The sequence below is a fragment of the Cyanistes caeruleus genome, chromosome 1, assembly GCF_971803275.1.
Source record: "Cyanistes caeruleus chromosome 1, bCyaCae1.hap1.1, whole genome shotgun sequence".
Taxonomy (NCBI): domain Eukaryota; kingdom Metazoa; phylum Chordata; class Aves; order Passeriformes; family Paridae; genus Cyanistes; species Cyanistes caeruleus.
In genome coordinates this window covers 116083127-116103568 of record NC_141701.1, presented here as the reverse complement: position 1 = coordinate 116103568, position 20442 = coordinate 116083127, and the positions used below count along the sequence as shown (strand labels likewise).

Genomic DNA, 20442 nt, shown 5'->3' with positions numbered 1-20442 from the left:
TGATGTGGAATCATAGCTGAGAGCTCAGCCTTTGTCTCACACTTTTCTCTTTTAGCATCATCACTGCTATTGCTTTCAGGGATGCTCTAAGAGGCACTCCTTATCCACACCTCTTTATTCTCCCTGACACTGTAGTGCAGAATAAACCAGAGACTTCTGGCCTTTTTTTTTAACTGGAAAAGGAAAAGTTCCTCTTATTTTTAAAACAAGTGCTGTAGTTAATTAATGCATTGGAAAATGCATCTAATTTCTAAGTTTTTGAAGTACCAAAAAGTATTTTGGTATGTTAAGTGTCTGGCACAAAAGGAAAATCTAAGTAGTAGTATAGAATGAAGCTGTAAGTCATAGGGAGTATTGAACATACTCAATGCAGAGAAAGCACCAAGTCAGGGGAAGGACTAATTTTCTGGATGTCTAGTAAATGAAATAATGTGGTTTACATCCAGTTAAAAATTATGTCATCTACAGAGGTTTAAATGCTTTTTTAGGCTTCTGCTGACATTTGAGCACTTCCCAGATATAAGTAAATGAAACTCAATACAGATTCTTACAGCAATTTTCAAAGTAGCCTAATGGAGCTAGATATCCAATTCCTATTGACTTTTCCAATGGGACTTGATTACTTAAGAGCTCTTTTTCCCTTTGAAAGGCCTTCCTCTTAATTATGCTAATTGGAACTTTAAAATGTTTTCAAAGGCAGAGAGCTGTACCTAGACAATGCTAATTCTGAACCAGGCAAGATTCATAATGCTAAATTCTAGGAAGCTCGCTCTGACTACAAGGTATATTTATTTTTCTCTTCTTCCCTGAGGGCAGAAATTAATTACTCAAGCTTGCCAGAGAATCTGCTGAGAGCTGTTACCTACAGGAACTGAAAAGGAAAAGGCATTAGCCAGTGATGCTACCTCATGACTATTTCCATTGGCTGACGAAAGTATTTACACACAACTGTATCTTGCCTCTACCCTGAAACTGGGAAAAAAAAAATGCAGTACTATCAACAAATATGAGAAGTATAGTTGATCTGGAAGATAATGCAGCATTTTATATACTCTTGCTGAAACACCACTTTATATAATTTTTTCAGAAGTTCCTGATTAGGATAATCTCTGCTAGCCAAAATAGAAATGAGAAGCTGTAAACATGGTCTTATCTACAAGTCAGAGGAATATATCTTTTGGGTTTTCCCTTTCAGACATGCATTTTCTTTTCCATGTCTAAATCTCTAAATAAATTTACTTCATAGCTTTTCTTTACATTGTGGGCATTATTTTAGCAATTGTTAAGAATTGTTAATCATTGCTAACTGCTGCTGTTTTAGCTCAGTGATAAGCCATATATCCTACTGAGGGGATGATTTGTCTGACTTTCTGTTATACCACAGTAGACACTGAACAGTTAACTCATCTCAAATACTGGTATCTTGGCCAGAGGTGTTTGCTAGAAATTGTAAAATGGTTATATTGGTATTTTGGTAGTATAATTTGTGTAGAACTATTGTAGAGACTTCTACTGGTTGACACAATGTAGACACTTATTTTTGAACCTTGCTTTTACTAGCAGTACAAATCCTTTAGGAACAATGATGTTTCAGTAGGGTTGGATGAAAACCTTGAACATAAAGTGAGTTGTAAAGGAGAAACCAATACACATATATCTCACAGTTAAAGAATGCAGTCATCCATCCACCTTTCCTGGATAGTGCTGGAAATGCATGAAAAGTAAGAAAAATGGAAATACACAGGCTGTGTATTACACACTGTGAATCAGTGGCTTTTAGAACACTCTGAGGCAGGAGATTTTCTCCTGAAAGGCATATCAGTTACAGTTCTTAAAAATAATATATTTGTTTCAGTTTTTCAACTGAACGAATCTTGAGCTGATCTTGGACTTTATGATTGTATTACTTAACATCAGGTTTAAAAAAACCCTTTTTTTTAACTTTGTCTCCTCTCTGCCAGAGATTTTCTTTCGTTTTTATTCTATCTTTAATGTTTATGATTACATTCCTTACTATAGAAATATAGGAATTAAATCTGCCATACAAAGGACCATGCTGCTGTTGGGGAAATGTAGAGTAATCTCAGAAAAACAATAGTGCACAGAGGTCTAGTATTGACTCAGCTAGGCTTCTTTTTTTTTTTTTCCCCCCCATTTTCCTCTATTTTCATTTTAAATAATTGGGAGCCACAAATAAAATATTGTATTTGATTAATACTATCAATCCAGGTAAAACCAAAGAGATTTTCATATGCTTTCTTGTCAGCTGGCTAGGTAAAACATCCTGCTCAGCACTGCCATTTTATGACAATGCAGACTGCTTTCATTTATGCTTTTGACCAAGTTCCCTGTCCTGCACCAGAGGGATCAGCAGGGTCATGGCCAGACATTGTTCTGCCATTACCCAGCCCTTCTGGCTGAACTTTCTCTCTGGTGGACAGCAGGCCAGAAAGCACAGAGCTGAGCATGGGAGCAACCATGGTTCAGCAGGTCTACTCTAGCTGCTAAATTCCTACTGACTCTTCCCCCAACTCAACTGGAAGTGCTGGGACAGATAGTTTAAATCTACCTCCTGCTTTTGCAGAAATACTATGCAATGAGATTTCCCCCAGTTCATATTTGGATTCATTGAAAGGGATGCTGACTGAAGTGGAGAGGAGATGATTCAGTCTGTCAGGTCCCAGCTTACAAAAGGGGAACCCCCAAACAATTTTTCTAAAAATAAAACTATGTCTCTCAGGATTATTTTCTTTTGGCAGCTCTCCCTGTATACTCCTGAAAGATTTCCAATCTCCCAAGCAAGCTGTTTAACAGGCAAAACTGGAAACTCAAATAGATTTTTATCCTTCTTTTTTCCCCAGTCTTGATTTTTGTGAAGCATTGTGTTTATGTAATTAATTCAGGTTGTGTTTTCCAGCTGCATATTTTTTTCCTGCGTTGTTGCTTTGGAGTTGTTTTGTTGTTTTTTTCAAATATCTGAGGCAGTAGCTAATTCTGCTTTCTCTGGCACACATAGACTTGTTTATCAAAATGAAAGGAAAAATTGAATGAACAATTTAGAAAATACTTACTGAAGCGTGTTTTGAAAAGTTATGTTTAGTTCTTTGAATCTTTTCTACTGCAAAAAGAAACATGTGAAAAGCTCTGAATATGTAATTACTATTATAATGATTTAGTCTTAGAATGTCAAGAAGCTTTCTAAGCATTAATTAATTGAAAGAATAAAATGATGTTGCATTGTTGCTGCCATGTTATTAGGTGAAGATTTTTTTCTTTTCAGTGACTTAATGGATTTTATAAATTATCTAATTAGACCTGTAATATGCAATTCAAAACCACTTGGTTTAAATGGAGAAATGCAATTCTTATCATAAAAATTGTACATAAAAATAAATATCCCAGAGACACAATACTTAATGTGCTGCATAAATTCCCACAGCTTAATGGTCTTTCTATTCTTGGAATTGTGTGAAGAATATAATGTCTTTTAGGTAGATTTGTGGGGTTTCTAGAACTGTTTTTTTAGTCTAATGTATAGTTTTCACGGTAATGTCAGTATTACTTAAAAATTAATCTTTTTATGTTTTGTTTTTTCAGGTTGGCTTCATGAGCTAGGAAAACGAATTGAATCTCCTTATTATGAGAATAATACACTAGGAGGCCCATCAATCAGAAGTGCCTATATAGCTGCCCTGTATTTCACTCTCAGCAGCCTCACCAGTGTTGGCTTTGGAAATGTTTCAGCCAATACCGATGCTGAAAAGATCTTCTCCATTTGCACAATGCTGATTGGGGGTAGGTACAATTAAGTGTCATTTAAAACATCTCCAAGGAGTAAGAAAAAGTCAAATAAAAGCTGAAATTTTGATAAGTTTCTTAAAAGAAACCCCAAACAAACACAGCAGAAAACTGATTTAAATTTAATTTAAAATGGCAAAAGAAGGAAACAACTTTGTTTGTTTTGCACTAGATAAACTCTCTTAGGCAGACATATTTCTAACCTTTTGCACACTTGTGACGAAAGACAAGTGTCACCCACTGAAATGCAAGTTCACATTATTAACAGTGGGAGTGGCCCAGCCATGTGCTGGGATTTCAGTCACTTGTGGCAGACTCTTTTCCAGACAGCCAGGTCTGAAGTGCACATCAGCTGCAGTTCCATCCCTGCAGCAGTCCTGGGAATGCTGATGAGGGGAGGAGGCCATCCCACAGGACAAAGTGTCTGTGAGCTGGTGTGTATCCTTCTCTGAAGGACCAGACCAGAGAGAAAGAGAGACAGGACAGAGCCAGGAGACTGTTAAATGAACCTTAGCATAAAAATAATAAAAAAACCCATTTAAATTATCATTGATAAAAATTTAATTCAGATTTGAATCAGAATGCAAATTTTTTTGTCATATTTGGAGCTCTTAGTAGCATTTATGCTGGTTACCTAGGTGTACAGTCAAAGTAAGCCACATGCTCATTCATGGTCCCATTCCTTCTGCTGAGGCACCTGAGTACAAGCAGCAGAGATTTGTAAGCCAAGACCTTTAGAGAAAGCACCAGAAGCTTTATGTTCATGTCTTTATGTTCATCTTCCACAAAAAATCAGCTGTGCTATTTCACAATATGTGCATAATACAGCTCAAAGATGCCACATTGGACATGAAGGATTAAAGCAAGTCACTTCTAGAGTACTCTGTCCTCCCTTTTTCTTTCTGCTGGCTTAGTTGTTCTAGAAATACTAGTAGGTATTTCTCCAGGGCTAGTCAGCAAAGCCCTGGGTGTCAGCTTTGCAGGATAGATTCTCCTGGGCAACAATAAATTGGAAATTTGACATTTGAAAGCCAGGGAATATGATGAATTACCTGTAACTATATATTTGCAGCATTAAGTGGTAAAAGAATTGTTCAGTGAATTATTTTCATTTTCCTCAGTCTTGAAAATGAGAGGCAATAATATAACGAATCATCCAAGAATGATATAATTTTGCTTTTGACAATGTCACAAAACCACAAGCAGGTCATAAATTTCTTTTGGTAGTTGCATAAAACTATAGTTTTAAAATACACCGTGGTCACTGTTCTTTGGGGCTTTCGCTACATAAAATCTGTTGGAATGAAAGAAGAGGTTTTCATTTCTATCAAGAAATCAAAAGATCTGTGTAAGGCAGTGATGAATATTTAATTCACTTTAATATGGCAGAGCTTTCATAAATATAATAGAATATAGAAGTATCCTATTTATTATGCTATTTTTTATCCTATTTATTATCCTATTATTTATTTATTTAGTCCATTTATAACAATTTCACTTTTATTTCTTGTAATATGCTTGTACATTGAATAAATTGTGAAGGACTAGTCAGCTGAGTGGAGTAAGAGGGGACTGACGACTGAAAGGTGAAGTTGCTCATAGGCAAGCAGGTAGGAGAATGGATTTATATCTGTGAGAGCCCAGTGAACAAGATATGTCCAGGTAAAAAAAGCAGTGAAGGCTGATCTGAAGGTATTTTCTTGAGGAATTATATTTTAGGTACTACTGAGGAAAATCAAGGAAACTTGATGGGGTTAGAATGATACTGTGAAGACTGGTGAGCATGCCTTAGAAAACTTAGTTAGGAATAAAGTGATAATTTCCATGATTAGGAACATAAATCTTCATTTCTTAAAACCTGTTTTAGTGTATCATTTTGGCTAATATTTAATTTTAAAATTTCCCTAATGGAAAGTGTTATTCTGAGAAAAATTGGTATAAGTTTTTCAGACTTTTTGACCAAGCCATTAGTTAATGAAATTTCAGGTGTAATGGATGGGATTTTAGTTTATCGGTAGTTTTTCTGTATCTCTTTAATGCATGACACTACAAACTGAAGAAAATGAAGTAAATTTACTTAAACCTTGAAAAAGTTGAAGACAGAATAAAAACAGTGTAAACTTAACAAATAAATAGCATATGGAATACCTTTTTAATATTTACTGGCCTCTTTGCATTAGTTTTTATTTTGCATAAATGTGAAATTTAAATTTTTAACAAGTCATATTCTGAAGATAAAAAATCTTTTTCAATACAATATGTCTTCTTAAAGTTGGGAAGAAAATTTACTTATTAAAATGTAACCAGAATCCCTAGGATACCCAGGATCTGTAAAATATTAATCAGATCTGCCCTCCAGAAGATGATCATACCACAAGTTCTGTCTTGTACTCTCCATGTTCCTTCAGCAAATAATGTCTGTTTTTGTATTTAAGAGATTGAAAGCCCACTCTAGTAGCTCCAGTCCTATCTGGGATCAGAGGTGTTCCTCTGTTCCCCAAGCAACTAAAATGTGATTTAAAGTATCTATTAAAATAAAGGCCACTTTATGAAATACAGTTCCTAGAAGTTTTGAACCTGTGCTACTTGAGTTTAGACAGAGGCGTAATAGGTTTCTTACAGAAAGTAGGGTAAGTGTATGATTATTTGATAGCGAATTCTAATGCCTGTCACAGCCAAGAATAGCTTGTCATGATGAGAAGCAGTTGCCTTCCAATGTATATAGGCAAAGACAGATTCTATCTGAATAATAAAATTCTAGATGATATTTGTGCCTATAATAACATCACTGAGATCTCTCCACTGTCCACTCCTAACCTTGGAGTCTGATGAGGGACTTACCTCACATGTGAGTCTTACACTTGCAGTCATACACCACCTAATGCTTTATCCCTCTCCCCCTCTTTAAACTGATTACTGCATGCTTTAAGAGGTTACACTATTTCTGTAACCTATTTATCTGTGTCTGCCTGAATTGTTTCAGACCTAGCTGCCATATTTCTAATATAATATCCTGTGTCTTGGATTACACCAGTCCCTCACATTTTGTTGCTCTAGTTTCTGACATTAATGACTTAGCAATTCTCTGCACTATCATGAACACCTCGTTGAAATAGCTGATTATTTTTAGAAATAAATTTCCAGTTAGGCTTATTATTCTTACTACATCCATAATCCTTTTCTTTTTGCTATTTCTATACTGCAGTTCTTTATCTGGTTTTTTTCCACTCCCTTCACATGAAAGACATAGATATTGTTACTAGCTCCTTTGTATTTTTCTCAGCCTGTAGAAGTTTTCTAACTCCAAACTACAGAATTTTCCATCTCTTTCTACCAGATAAAAATGGTATCCTTTTCTCCTCCTTTCCCCTTGTCTCTTCTCACTCACACTGGACTTGCGAAAAGTGACATACAAGGTCAACAACTCGTTTGTCTTGCTTATAAACCAATTCCTTTGTCACTCTGAGAAGTCCTTCTGCTTTCTTTCAAACACTATAAAGACAGATGTCCCTTTAGAGAAATAATAAAGATTTTAGTAATATTTTAATAAGCAATTTGTAGATGTGTACATTCTATACATCAGACCAATACCACATGACAGACAATTTAGCTGGGATTTTTACAACCCAAATAAGCAAATACATTTCTGCACAGACAAACCCAGATGACCTCTGTCTGTAAATATTTCTTTAATTTTCCTTCTGGTCTTTTTATTCCCAAGCCAATAACTAATTGCAGACAAACTCCAGGATGTCAGAACAATTTTAACCATATTTGATCCTGTCAAGCAACGTAATAAATCAGATTGTCTCTTTGAATGTTTCTTTTAACCTGAATTTCTGCTTTAAATTTTTTTTTCCTGGCTTTTTTTTAAAATTTCTCCCCCAGAATACGATACATTTTTAAATGTTATTTACAGCCTCATTCCACTACACATGGTCTCCATTAGTAATTGTGTTTATTTATATGAGTTCTCTGAAATCTGTTACATGTTGTGTAGTTTCCAATTGACCATTTGAGTCTAGTTTTCATACTGATTATTAGTATCTCATTATTTTCTGAGCATACCTGCCTACATGTGCTCCTTCCTGTGCTTTTTACAAAGGCCTGTAGTGACAGGACAAGTGAGAATGGTTCAAACCAAAAGAGAATAGGTTTGGATTAGATATGGGGAGAAATTCTTTACTGTGAGGGTGGTGAGGCACAGGAAGATGTTGCTCAGGGAAGTTGAGGATGCCCCATCCCTGGAAGTGTTCAAGGTCAGGTTGGAAGAGGCTTTGACCAACCTGGTCTAATGAAAGGCATCCTTGCCCATGGCAGGCTGGTTGGAACTAGATAATCCTTAAGGTTCCTCCCAAACCATTTTATGATTCTATGATTCCATGTTCTGTTTTCCTTTTCTCTTAGACAATGGACTTGATTTGATTCTTTTGTTAGATATCCTGAAAAGATAGAGTAAGTAGTTGTTCTACCCTGTCCTATGACAGTGACTTGTAGCATCTCAAACACCAGAAATTAATAATTACATTAATATCACCGTATTAATATGCCATTACTCAAGGAGTCTTATATTCAAAAGCTTTCTTATATCTCTAAACCTGGAAAGTTTCTCTCTGTGAAGAAGTTGTATATTTTCTGTGTTAAGTTTTATTGATGAACAAATCACTCCAGATTGTATGTAATTTCTATACTTCCTAGCTCTGATGCACGCCTTGGTGTTTGGCAATGTGACTGCCATAATTCAGAGGATGTACTCCAGATGGTCCCTTTATCACACAAGAACCAAGGATTTGAAGGACTTTATACGGGTCCATCACCTGCCACAGCAGCTAAAGCAAAGGATGCTTGAATATTTCCAAACCACATGGTCTGTCAATAATGGAATCGATTCCAACGAGGTAACCAAATGAAGGGGGATTTGTGTTTGATTGTTTTGACTATGAACTATGACTATGAGTCAAGGAGGGGGGTAAATTTTCTTTTGTGATGCAGTGTTTGGTGTGAAGTTGCATACCAAAGAAAACCATGCCTAAAAATAAACTTTCATTATCCCAGGAAGAGGGTACATAATTAAAAAAGCAGGTTTAAAACATCAAATAATGTAGTAAAATTCAGTTGTCCATGATTCTCAAATGCTGAATAAGCATTCATCAGAAACCTTTTAGGTGATGCCAGCAGAAACAATATAATGAATAGTTCTGTCTTTCACTAAATAAAATATCTACATGGGGATTTTAGGTCCTTTTTAAAGTAGGGACTATGATGCTCTTTTCTTCCTCATTCATCTTATTTATTGCAATACTGTAAACAAGTGATTTAGCCTGAATTTTTATGTTATTTATATCACTGCATTTTTAAATATTGCAAAGTGCAACTTGAGAGTGAAGTCAAAAGACAGATTTCTGGTGGTGTCTGTGCTTGCTTGTTTTAAATTACTTATCCTGGTTATGTGTTACTGTACTGCAGGAGAAATAATGGCTTCTCCCTGCTGGAGTGTTATTTGAATGGAGCACTCCCTTCAGGTTTCTTGTTATCTGTGTTATAAAACTCAGTGGTCTCTGAAGATAATAAGCAGAAATAAGTAGAAATAAGAAGAAAGATTTGGGGTTTGGAACATTCTTTTCCTGATAAATTCTTTTTGTGCTGTGCACAGCACAAAGAATGGGATTTTCAACAGCATCTTAGCAACAGAAGGAGCTTAGTAAGATTTCCAAAGGTAAAAAAAATTACTTAGATGTCAAAGCTTTCCTAGATGTGGTTAATGATCACCTTCAGCTTTTGTACCTTCTGTACTTTTAGTCACACTGAAAGTGAGTGACTGCTGTAGTGCAACTGCAGCTCCTGGAGAGACCATCAGTCTTTCATTATTTCCCTCCTATGGATAAAACGCCTTGTCTGAGCCCACCTGGTCAAGCATTGGCTGATTGCTTTGTTCAGACAAACATCCCCTCAAACTGCAAACAAACCTATATTTGTGGGCTTGCAGCTTGAAAGGAAAAAGTGAGACCTCATAGTTTTTTAGTTTCCATAGGTTCTTCCACTGGACGTACACCCTGTCTCTGTTTCTTTCCCACCCCTCCTTCAGTGGCCAGTTACATTATTAAAAATGAAAATAACAACAAGAACAAAAACACATTCAAGGCAGGTTTTTCTAGTTATTCCTCTTCCAGTGGTTTTACTACGGAAGAAGTAATATTGCATATTGATGGATCTTATAGAATTCTCTCTTTTCATTGTGTATGTCACTGTGTACAGTGGTATACCTGAGCAGCCTACTGTGTTCTACCACAGAGAAGAACTTGGACAAAGTTAAATTGTTCATTAGAGGGAATTTGTATAGTGTTGTTGATCTTTCTTTCCTGGTCTGTTGTTTTTTTTTTTTGGGGGGGGGGGGGGGGCGGGAATGGGGGGATTGTTTGTTTGTTTGTTTTGGTGAGGTTTTTTTGTTTGGTTTTTCTTGGTAGTAAAACAGCATATGTTTATTCATGTTTTTCCTGGAATTTATCGGTGTTAAAATTTCTTAAAATACCACATCTCATCAAGGGGATAAGAAAAATCAAAGGGAAATATTTGCAATAGTGTGACATGTGCAGCACCACTAAATCACTAAACCATTTCTGCAAAAGTGGAAGCAAATAATTTTACAATTTTTTTCTTTTCCATCATTTTTTTCCTTCTTTTGGACAGCTTTTAAAAGACTTTCCAGACGAGCTGCGTTCAGATATCACCATGCACTTGAACAAGGAGATTTTGCAGCTCTCCCTTTTCGAGTGTGCCAGTCGTGGTTGCCTCAGGTCTCTGTCTCTGCACATCAAAACCTCCTTCTGTGCTCCTGGGGAATACCTCCTCCGGCAGGGAGATGCCCTGCAAGCGATCTACTTTGTGTGCTCAGGTTCCATGGAAGTCCTGAAGGACAGCACTGTGCTGGCAATCCTTGGTACGTTCACAATCATAGACTCTAAGAGGAAGAATAATCCCCCAGAACCTTCTCTACTAACTGGTGGCTTAGAGTGTCCTAATTGTCTGATGAGAAAGAATTTGTTTCATTTTAACCTGTAATACCTATTCTAGGTACACTCCCATTTTTTGTATTTTGTAGTTTAAACTTCCTTATATTTTAACCTAAGGAGCTTTCAATTGCCATATTGCTGGCTGTGCAATATTTCACTTCTGGTTTCCTTATATTTATTCTCCCTTCTTTTCATGTGAAAAGGTACTTTCAAGCTTTTGACAAAAATTGCTGCTTTCTGCTATATTAGGTGATGGTATTGACAGCTCAAAGAACATGGGTCATCAGTTCCTAAATCTTTCATGATAATTAGTGGTTGGGCAGTGCTCCCACTAATGCTCCCAAATGAAAGACAGCAATATGAGCCTACTCTGGTTCTTTGGCACTTGCCTACGAACACCTCTTGCAGAAAAGCCATGTGGTGAAAAACAGGCATTGTTGGCTCTGCTCCCCCAAGCTACTTCATGGTAACTGATGCTGTCTGCAGTCATCTGAATGCTAGAACTGAGAAAGGCCAGAAATTCTGTTCTAATAAACTTTTGTTGTTTGCATGATTACTGTTTTTGATCTCATTGAGGTTTAACCATCTCTGCCTATAAATTTCTGGGATTTGCTTCAATCTAAGGCCTACTAAAGAAATTATCTTCAGCTAAAGGATGAATAGGCCTGTCTCAGCTAATGTTTATGAAGTTTTTTGGCAAAATAAAATATAAACTTTTGCTCTAAAAGTAGAGAATTTATTTATTATAATTTTAATATCTATTTAGACTTAAATGTTTTCTTCTTTCTAATAACTTTTAATATTCTTATAAAACTGAGTTAAAAAGAACATTTCCCTTTTTGCTTTCCTTCCTCTTTCATGGGATTACACTAGACTGTTGAGAATAGAAGCTTCTGGTCTTCTGTAATTGAATTTCCTTTATTTTACTAGAAAACATTTGATTGGTCTTTTTTCAGAATATAAATGTGATACAGGTCTTACTTTTTTCAGAACCCTTTAATTCTATTAGATTGACAGTCCACATCACTCCATCACTTGTTTGCTTTTAGGAAGTTTAAGAATCTCTTGATTTCATTGGATCACATAGATAAAAGATAAAAAATATGACTTATAATAAAACATAACCTAAAAGCCAGCAAATGTTCAAGAGGTACTTCCATTTGAACTATGATCTCATTAATGATTCTATCTTCAAGCAGTCCTTAAAATGTTAATTAAAACATCATTGTACAATGGTGACAATCAAAACAGTAATAAAGAGATTGATGGATTTCTGGGAGCAGTTAATGAAATCATAATACAAAAAACATAAACATAACACATAACACATAACACATAAAAACATGAAATAATGCTTTGTTACAGTGAATGGGAGCTTCATCGTTTAAACCTAATTAACACTAGCAGAAGGTGAATGCATCAAATATGTAAAGCCCTATGAGAAATTGTGTTACTGATGTCATGTAAAAATCCAAGACAACAGTTTTTTCCCTGACAATGCTGAGTTGCTTGCAGTTCCCAGAATATTTTATAATTCTGTCCTGATTCTAATTCTAGTGGATTAGTTTTTGTTTACCAAACCATTCTCAATAACAAGCAGTACAGCAACAACTCAGTGAAATGCTCTCATTAAATACAACTTTTCTTCCTCTAGAGACTATTACTTTATCTCTAATAATGGGAAAATATGTTTGAATATGAGTTATGTACTGTTTGAGCATATTTCTTTAATTTGTTAAAAATATTAGCCATAAGTTATTTTTAAAATATCCATAATGAGAACATTTATAACTTTGCATGTCCCTAATTTATTGAAAAACAGATGTGACTGTGGGAAACATGTATATATAAGCTTGTTATCCAATTAAAAAAAACGTAACTACTAAGAATAGCTGAAATGATTCTGTTATGTAACAAATGTTTACATTAAAGGTAGAATTGTTCAATCACTTCATTAATTCTGCATGAAACTTCAGGTTACTACCTACAGCCTTTGCTGCATGATTTTCATTTAAAAGAAGACATATATTAGCACTACCAGATCAATAGTGTCTTTAAGTATGAAATTACTTCAAAATTATAACTACAATCAAAAATCTAACATTTTTTTCCAAAATGGTTATGCAGTATTGATACTAATATTGTTCATATATCTAAAAAGTTTCTAATTAAGATGTTTAAGGATCAGTTTTAGTATAAAGAATATTCTTTCTCTTGTCCACATTAACAGCCAACAATAAGCTAACACTGCCAGCCCTTTGCTTAATATAATGGAAGAAATCTAAGGAATTATTGATATTCACTGTAAAATTTAAAAGTGTATTCTTGCTTAGCTTTATGCTATATTTTATTATGCACCAATAAATTAGTAAATAATAAGTAGCAATACATGCTGTGATGAGCAATGACAGATGTTATTGTTACCTATCAAATTTCTCTTTCCCAGATTGACCTAAGCTCGTACCAGTTCTCATTTATACTGAGATTTTTAAGAGACCCCAAGGTAGCATTAATGTATGTATATTCCTAGCAAGAGAAAATCCTTCTCTACCCTGAGTTTATGATAAGTACTTTTGAGAAAGTTGTTCAAGCTCCACGTAAATAAGAAAAAAATAATTTCAAGGTACTAAAAAGTTTAAAAAGTTACAGTGTAAAACTATCCCATTTAAGAAGGTTCAGGAACAGTTGACTGCTTAATTTAAATTATCCTGCAAGCTGGAAATTTCCTGTGTAATATACAGCTGGAATCACATGCTGGGTGGATTTTCCAGTGTAAAAGTCTCAATTTATTATTTATTAATCACAGAATAGTTTAAGATTGAAGGGACCTTCAGACCTTCAGAAGCTACCCAACCTAAACTTTCTTAGAAGAGGGAAAATTTATCTCAGATTCCTCAGGGCTATGTCCAGGCAAGTTTTGAACATCTCCAAGGATGCTCACAATTCCACAACCTCTTTGGACAGGCTGTTCCACCATTGCTTGACATTCATTTCCTGATTTATAAGAATTCCATTTGTTACACCCTGTGCCCAGTATATCTGTACACTCTGAAGAGAAGTTTGGCTGTTTTCTCTACAATATTCTGCTGGGCTTTTGAAGACAGTAATAATATCCTTCCTTTGCCCTCTCTTTGTAAGATAGAGCAATGCCCCATTTCTTCAGCCTTTTCTCATAAATTGTATTCTTTAGTCCCTGATTCTTAGTAGCCTCTTTTGGACTCATTCTAATTTTTCAATATTCTTTCTTGTACTGAGAAGCCCAAAACTGGACACAGTGCTCCAGAAGAAGCATGACAAACATAGAGGGAAAGAGTAATTTCCTGACTCGCTGGTTCCACTCTTGCTAATGCTGCACAGGTGGTCCTTGAACTTCTTTGCTGCAAGGACACATTGTTGGCTCATGCTCAGCATGTCCACAGTGACCCCCAGGGCCTTTCCTGCAGGGCTGCTGTCCAGCTGGTCAGTTCCCAGTCCATACTGCTGTAGGGAGGGTCCTCATCCCAGGTACAGGACTTGGCATTTGGTTTTGTTGAACTTTATGATACTCCTAACAGCTGTTTTGTCTTTCATTGAGGTCCCCCTTTCATTGAGGGCAGCTTTGTCCTTTGGTGTTGCCTGTGACTTGCTGAGAATGCACTCCATCACACTGTCCAGGTCTTTAACAAAGACCATCAGCCTTAACTTTTGGGCAAAACCTCTGGTTCAATGACTCCACTTTGGAATCTCTACCTCAGATCAGATGTTATGGAAATTTTTTAAAAAGTTTTTATAAAATTTTTCTGCTCCTCAATACATGGTCAACTGAAGCTTTTCATAAGACTGTTGTTCTAAGGCAGTCTTGCCCATAAATGAAAAAAAAAAACAGCGTAAGAATTATTTTTAAGATCTTTTTTCTTCTGAACAGAAATGTTAAAATGCTACCTTAACACCTGCATGTTTTAAGACTTGTACATAAATGCCTGACAACAGCTTTTTAAAAAAATAATTGCACCTTTTATGAGTTACTAGTTTAAATCTTCATTTTATACATATTTACTTTATTGCTCCCTTAAATCAGCCAGTTACCTGTCTGGAAATTAGTTTTTGTACCTCCAATTAATTGTGTCTAAGTTTGCACCTGCAAAAAAAGGAAAAAAAAAGTAGTGATCCTTCAGCATGTTATTAATTAAACAAGGCATTAGTAACAATGGGATTTCAGGTTCAGGAGTAGCAATTATATTAAACAGGTTTATGATTCAAGAAATAAGTAAAGAATTTATGGTTTGAAGATAATTATTTTTGTATTCCCTTTTAGGTAAAGGAGATTTAATTGGAGCAAACCTTTCCATTAGGGATCAAGTTATTAAAACAAACGCAGATGTTAAAGCTCTAACATACTGTGACCTCCAATGTATTATACTCAAAGGTCTCTTTGAAGTGCTCGACCTTTATCCAGAGTATGCTCACAAGTTTGTTGAAGACATCCAGCATGATCTCACTTACAATCTAAGAGAAGGCCATGAAAGTGATGTAAGTATCTTTAAAGGTCTCTTTCAGTTATAATCTTTCAATGGTTTCTCATACCTTGGTCATTCCTTATAATTTTGTCACAATAAAGAAAAAATAGGCAAATTATGTTAAAGGAACTTCTGATTCCATTTGTTTGATAATTCAGATATTACCTACATGAATTTTTTTATCAGTTGGTAAGATCACAAACATTGAACAATCTGCTTCTCATTTTCCATAACAAACATCATCCATGAGAGAAAATTTATTTATTTTTTTAATATTTTTTATTTATGTCTAAAAATAATTCATAGTTATATAAACTATGTGTCCAAATAAAGGTTTTTAGGCATACCTTTTCTAGAAGCTCATGTGCCAGCCTAATGAGCATTTATTTCATACATTTGTTATCATTTTTAGTTAAGAATGTCATCACACGCACTGAAAATGAAAAACAGTTGTTTCTCATACACTGCAATTAAAATGCATTTTTCCACTTAAATTAACACTTTATTTTGAAAAAAAAAAAAAAGAAACAAAAACCCCAAACAAAAACAAAACAAGAAGAAATTCCAGATAAAGCACTCCTGAAAGTCTTCAGGGCAGACTCACCAAAGTACTTTCACTGACATTATATAGAAAATATGTATATTCAGATTTTAATAGTGAAAATCTTTCATGACATCTCTCTTTTTCTGACTTTATCATGTGAATGCTCAAAGACAGTTATAGCCAAACTTTCAAGTTGGTGTTTTAACAGTTAAGGTGTTTGTCTTTGTTTTGTGTTTCTCCTAACACAGAGAGAAGTAACATTGGAAAAACATGAATTTTCACTAAGATACTCTCAAGACAGGGGACAAATATAATGCCAAAGAAGAGTACACCAAAGTACTTTTCAGTGCAAAACCCCAATGAGTTTGATTATGGGCTGATTTTCTACATAGCTTCCTATTAGGTGTACTTTGGTGCCAGTATTTCCACAGCAACACCCTATTAAACCATTGCAGCAGAAATAGTCCATGTATAAGTGCGTACTTCAGGAGAGGAAAATAACCAGGATATCTCATTTGTTTGTCTCTTGAAATGTCTCCAAACTCCCTGCTGCTGAAAACAGCAGCTGAGAGTACACAGCTGTTCTGAGAGCCTGGTGATTATTTTGTATAACACACTTCCCCTGGTTTGAGTTGAAAAGGAGTAAAACTCCGTGTAAATATAGAGTTTGAAGATTATTGCATTCCCCACTACAGTTTTGTCATGGAACTTGGATCCCCACAATGTGTTGCTTCATGCTTTTCTTTGTGGTGATAAATCTGGGGATCACCCTCTTGGCTGCATTCAGTTTTATAAATTCAGGGATAACTCTTCCCAATTAATGTCAGCTGGGTGATGTACAGACTCTGCTGAGAGCAAGCCTACAGCAGCCTTGAAGGTGAGTGTTTCTCAGGCTCTTGGAGGAGAATGGCATTTAAAGTAATGTGGGACACATCCAAGTAACTTTTCTGCTTTAAAAAAGAAAATATTTAGAGCATTTTTGAATGTATACTCTATTTTCATGGTATAATCTATTACCTTAAAATTAAAGGAAAAATATCCTGACATGAAGTAGCATCCAGTGTCATACACAGATAAAAAGATTACAAGACAGATTATGAGTGTCACTTTTGCCTACATGCTCTGCTTAACTATGCCCTCCACTACTCTTTCTCTTGCAGTAGAGTATCTCATTTATTTTCCAATAATTTTTCTAATTAATAAAGATAAACAGCATAATAAGGCAGTCAAAAATTGTACCACCACAAAAACAGGGTTTGACAAATAAGAATAGATACGTGTCAGTAGCAAGATGTGCCTGGTCAACCTCTCAATTTGCTTCAGCAGGAAAATACTTGCAAACAGAAATAATTGGAGTTATCTGGTGGCTACTCTCAGAGATAAGAAGGAAGTTTTCAGATGTATGGTTTGTGGGTTTGTTAATATGACTTCTTGCTTCTTTTTGTTGTTGTTGTTTTTTTTTTTTAAATACAGCACTTGGGAATGGTGTCATGGGAGAGTTTGTCAGCTAGGCCACTGTATCTGGATTCCCCCTCCCTAACATAAGGAGATTTTACTTTTGAGAGTATCTGTGACTTCTGCAGCTTTATGGAATTTTTGGATTTACAGAACTTTTCCATAGTTAAACAGTAGATCTATTCATTAGAATAAGTCTGTTTCTCTCTCTGTTTTTCATGGATGTTTTAAGTAACTGTAATTCTGTACCTGAATGTGAATTTAATACTTCTTAAAATGAATCACCAGCAGTATTTAGGGTCACATAAGCTCAGGGTGAAAACGTGACCTTAGAGGTCATATGAACTGCAGGGTGAAATAACATGAATTTCCCCACTGTGACTTGTGAAGTGTCTTTCAGTCTTGACCTAAAATAATATTGCATTTTCAGCTAAAGTTCACAAAATCTACTGTAGGTTGAAGATTTATTAAAACTTTACACCAGCATTAAAAAGCATGGAATTAATAAGAATTTAGTCCTGGTGGTTCATTATCCCCTTTCTACCTTTGTTGTGCTGATTAAAGTTGAATCAGAGATTTGAACTGAATTAGAGGCATGTGGACAAAAAGGGATCAGAAGTCACCTGCAGTGTCCTTCTCCTGAAGTGTCAAAATTGGATACTTTGCACTGGATTACATACACACACACACACAAAAAAAAAGCAAATTTTAAATTTGTTTTCTTGGTTCATTTGCAAGTCTAAGAGGATATATAATGATGTGCTTCATCTGCACTGAACTCCAAGTAAGGTATAACTGTGGAAAAGGCTCAAGGGCTTCCATAGTTTTGTCTCTTTTCAGTAAAACCAGGAGATGTAACCAGGCTTCCCAGCAGACAAATTTCTAACAAGTAGAAACTGCAGGTGCCTGGTTATAGACTGATTGAAAGCATTGTTAAGCAATATTGGAGGAAAAGCCCAGATTTTAAGTACAGGAGCAGACAATTATTTCAGACTCTAATGTGTAAAAGTTAGAGAAACAGACACAAAATCAGAGAGAGTTTGAAGGTTTCCTTGTGATAAGTCTTAAGCCAGGAATTGCTAAGTGATTTCTTATTAAAACCATTAATGAGTGTTCAGCCACACTGGCAGTGCTACTTTGCCATCTATGTATACATTTTCACCACAGCAAGATATAAACTTTATAAAAAGCTTTTTGTTGATTTTGCATATTCTGCTCCTTGCTTTCCTTGCTCCCTTTTGATCAATAAACCAATAACTGTTTGTAAGTGTATTCAAATATTTAAGGACAGTTAGAAAACACTAATTTTTCTGGTAGCCGGAGTTGTGACATTAAAACAATTCAGCCATTTCAACCAATTTTTTTTAGGTCTGTGACTATGTTGTCATAGTAAGGAAATAGTTTGCTGAGTGACAGATTTTGACATGTACCTCACCCTACCTGTATAATTTTTCACTATGAATTACAAATTACATATGTATTAGGCAGTGAGAGTGCCCCATATCTGATTTAATGAAACTAAGCACTCAGAAGAAGGGTCTTAAAACATACGTGGATGCATCTATACACATACATTAATATGAAAGAAACTGAAAGAAATCCACCAGCCCTGGAAAAATGTGTTATTTGATGCATTTAGAGTGTTGCAGCAGCTGTTCATAACTCTGATTTATCCTATAAAGGACTCAGAATAAGTAAATGTTTGGACAATATCTTTGTAGGCTTTGTGAGAGGTTATTGTTTCTGATTATTTCTCTTGTCCACGCAGAAGAATTTACAGTGTAGACAACATTATTCAGATTTTTAATAACAAAAAAAGCAAAACAAACAAAAAACAAAACAAACCACAGAAACCAGCCAAAAATTAAACCAAAGGCTGGTTAGAGTCACACTGTGAACAAGAAGCCTCCTTGACACCTATACTGTCCCTTGAGCTATAATTAAGTCCCAAAGGAAGACAAGGCACATGCAGGCACAATCTTTGTCTCACTAAAGCTCTATCAGTGTAAGTCATTTTCAAAAAGAAGAGGTTATGTTCCCAAAGAGTCAAAACTTGTTCTTTGTAGATGGGTCTTGCAACTAAAAAAAATCTAGTTTTCTTTTTGTGGACTTAAAAGTAGTGTTCTGGTGCCTACAAAAGCTTTCCTTCCCTCTCCCCAAGAGGCAGTTCTCTAAAATGAAATTACTCAGTTTGTGGACCACAAAGATTTATTCCATCAATGTATCACAGTGTAAATGAAACATAATGACAAGGTTTCATGAAAATGTGGTAGATTCCCTCTCCATTTGGGAACATGGAGTTTTATTGCACCTTAGCCAGGCTACTTGCTAATAAAATAAATAAGTAGACAAATACATTTTAAAAGGTAATCTAACAACCAAGAAGCAATAAAACCAAAGGATCTCCCCCATCTTCCCTCTGAAAGGCATTGTCTGACAATTTGGGGATTAATTCTTGTCCTTTGGAGAGGCTGGTGTTTAGAATTTATTAAATATTAATGACTGAGTTGTGAGGAATTTTTACTGTAATAAAGCTCAGGTTGTGATTAGCAGTATCTAAGAAATTACAAGGGATGCTCCTCATTTTCTATTGGAAAATCTGACAACTGACCAAATCAATTGCTTGTAAAGGTGAAAGTAGCTCTAAGCTCTGGAGCATGCAATGGAGGGCACAGCTTGTGAAGAAAAATTTCTACAAATTCTAATCTAAAATATACTGAGCTTTCTGGTTTGTTCCAGCTAAGCCTTAATTATTTTAAAAGCATATAAGTGATTCTTCTTCATGTAATTTTAACTGCTTATTTGAAGACTTTTATCTTTCTTTGTTCTGTTGGTATTGCTCTTGTAGTCAGAATATGAACAGAAAAAAATATTTTGAATGCAAGCACAAAATTCAGATTAAATCCTGCCTTGCCACTGTTTGGTTTTCAGCTAGCAGATTACATATTTGACATGAATACTTTCTTGTCTCTTTATTTATGCTTTTTCTAGATTGAGATTTCTACTGTAAGTCATCTGAATTTATGAATGTTCCTTTCCAATATAGCAGTAACACTTTCTATTACATATTTGATTATCTATTATGAATCAGCAAAGATAGTGTAAAATTTCTGATTTTTTTAATGCATTTATTATCTGC

General features: G+C 35.2%; 1 protein-coding gene across 2 annotated transcripts in view; it reads left to right on the top strand.

The window, feature by feature from the left end:
- The window catches only part of KCNH8 (potassium voltage-gated channel subfamily H member 8), a 175265-nt gene that overhangs the window by 125957 nt on the left and 28866 nt on the right, over positions 1-20442 (top strand). For both annotated transcript variants that reach the window (XM_086851995.1, XM_086852005.1), the window contains exons 8-11: positions 3598-3795; positions 8497-8696; positions 10486-10735; positions 15103-15317. In XM_086851995.1, the coding sequence (XP_086708121.1) occupies positions 3598-3795; positions 8497-8696; positions 10486-10735; positions 15103-15317 (863 nt within the window). The remainder of the gene's footprint in view (positions 1-3597; positions 3796-8496; positions 8697-10485; positions 10736-15102; positions 15318-20442) is intronic.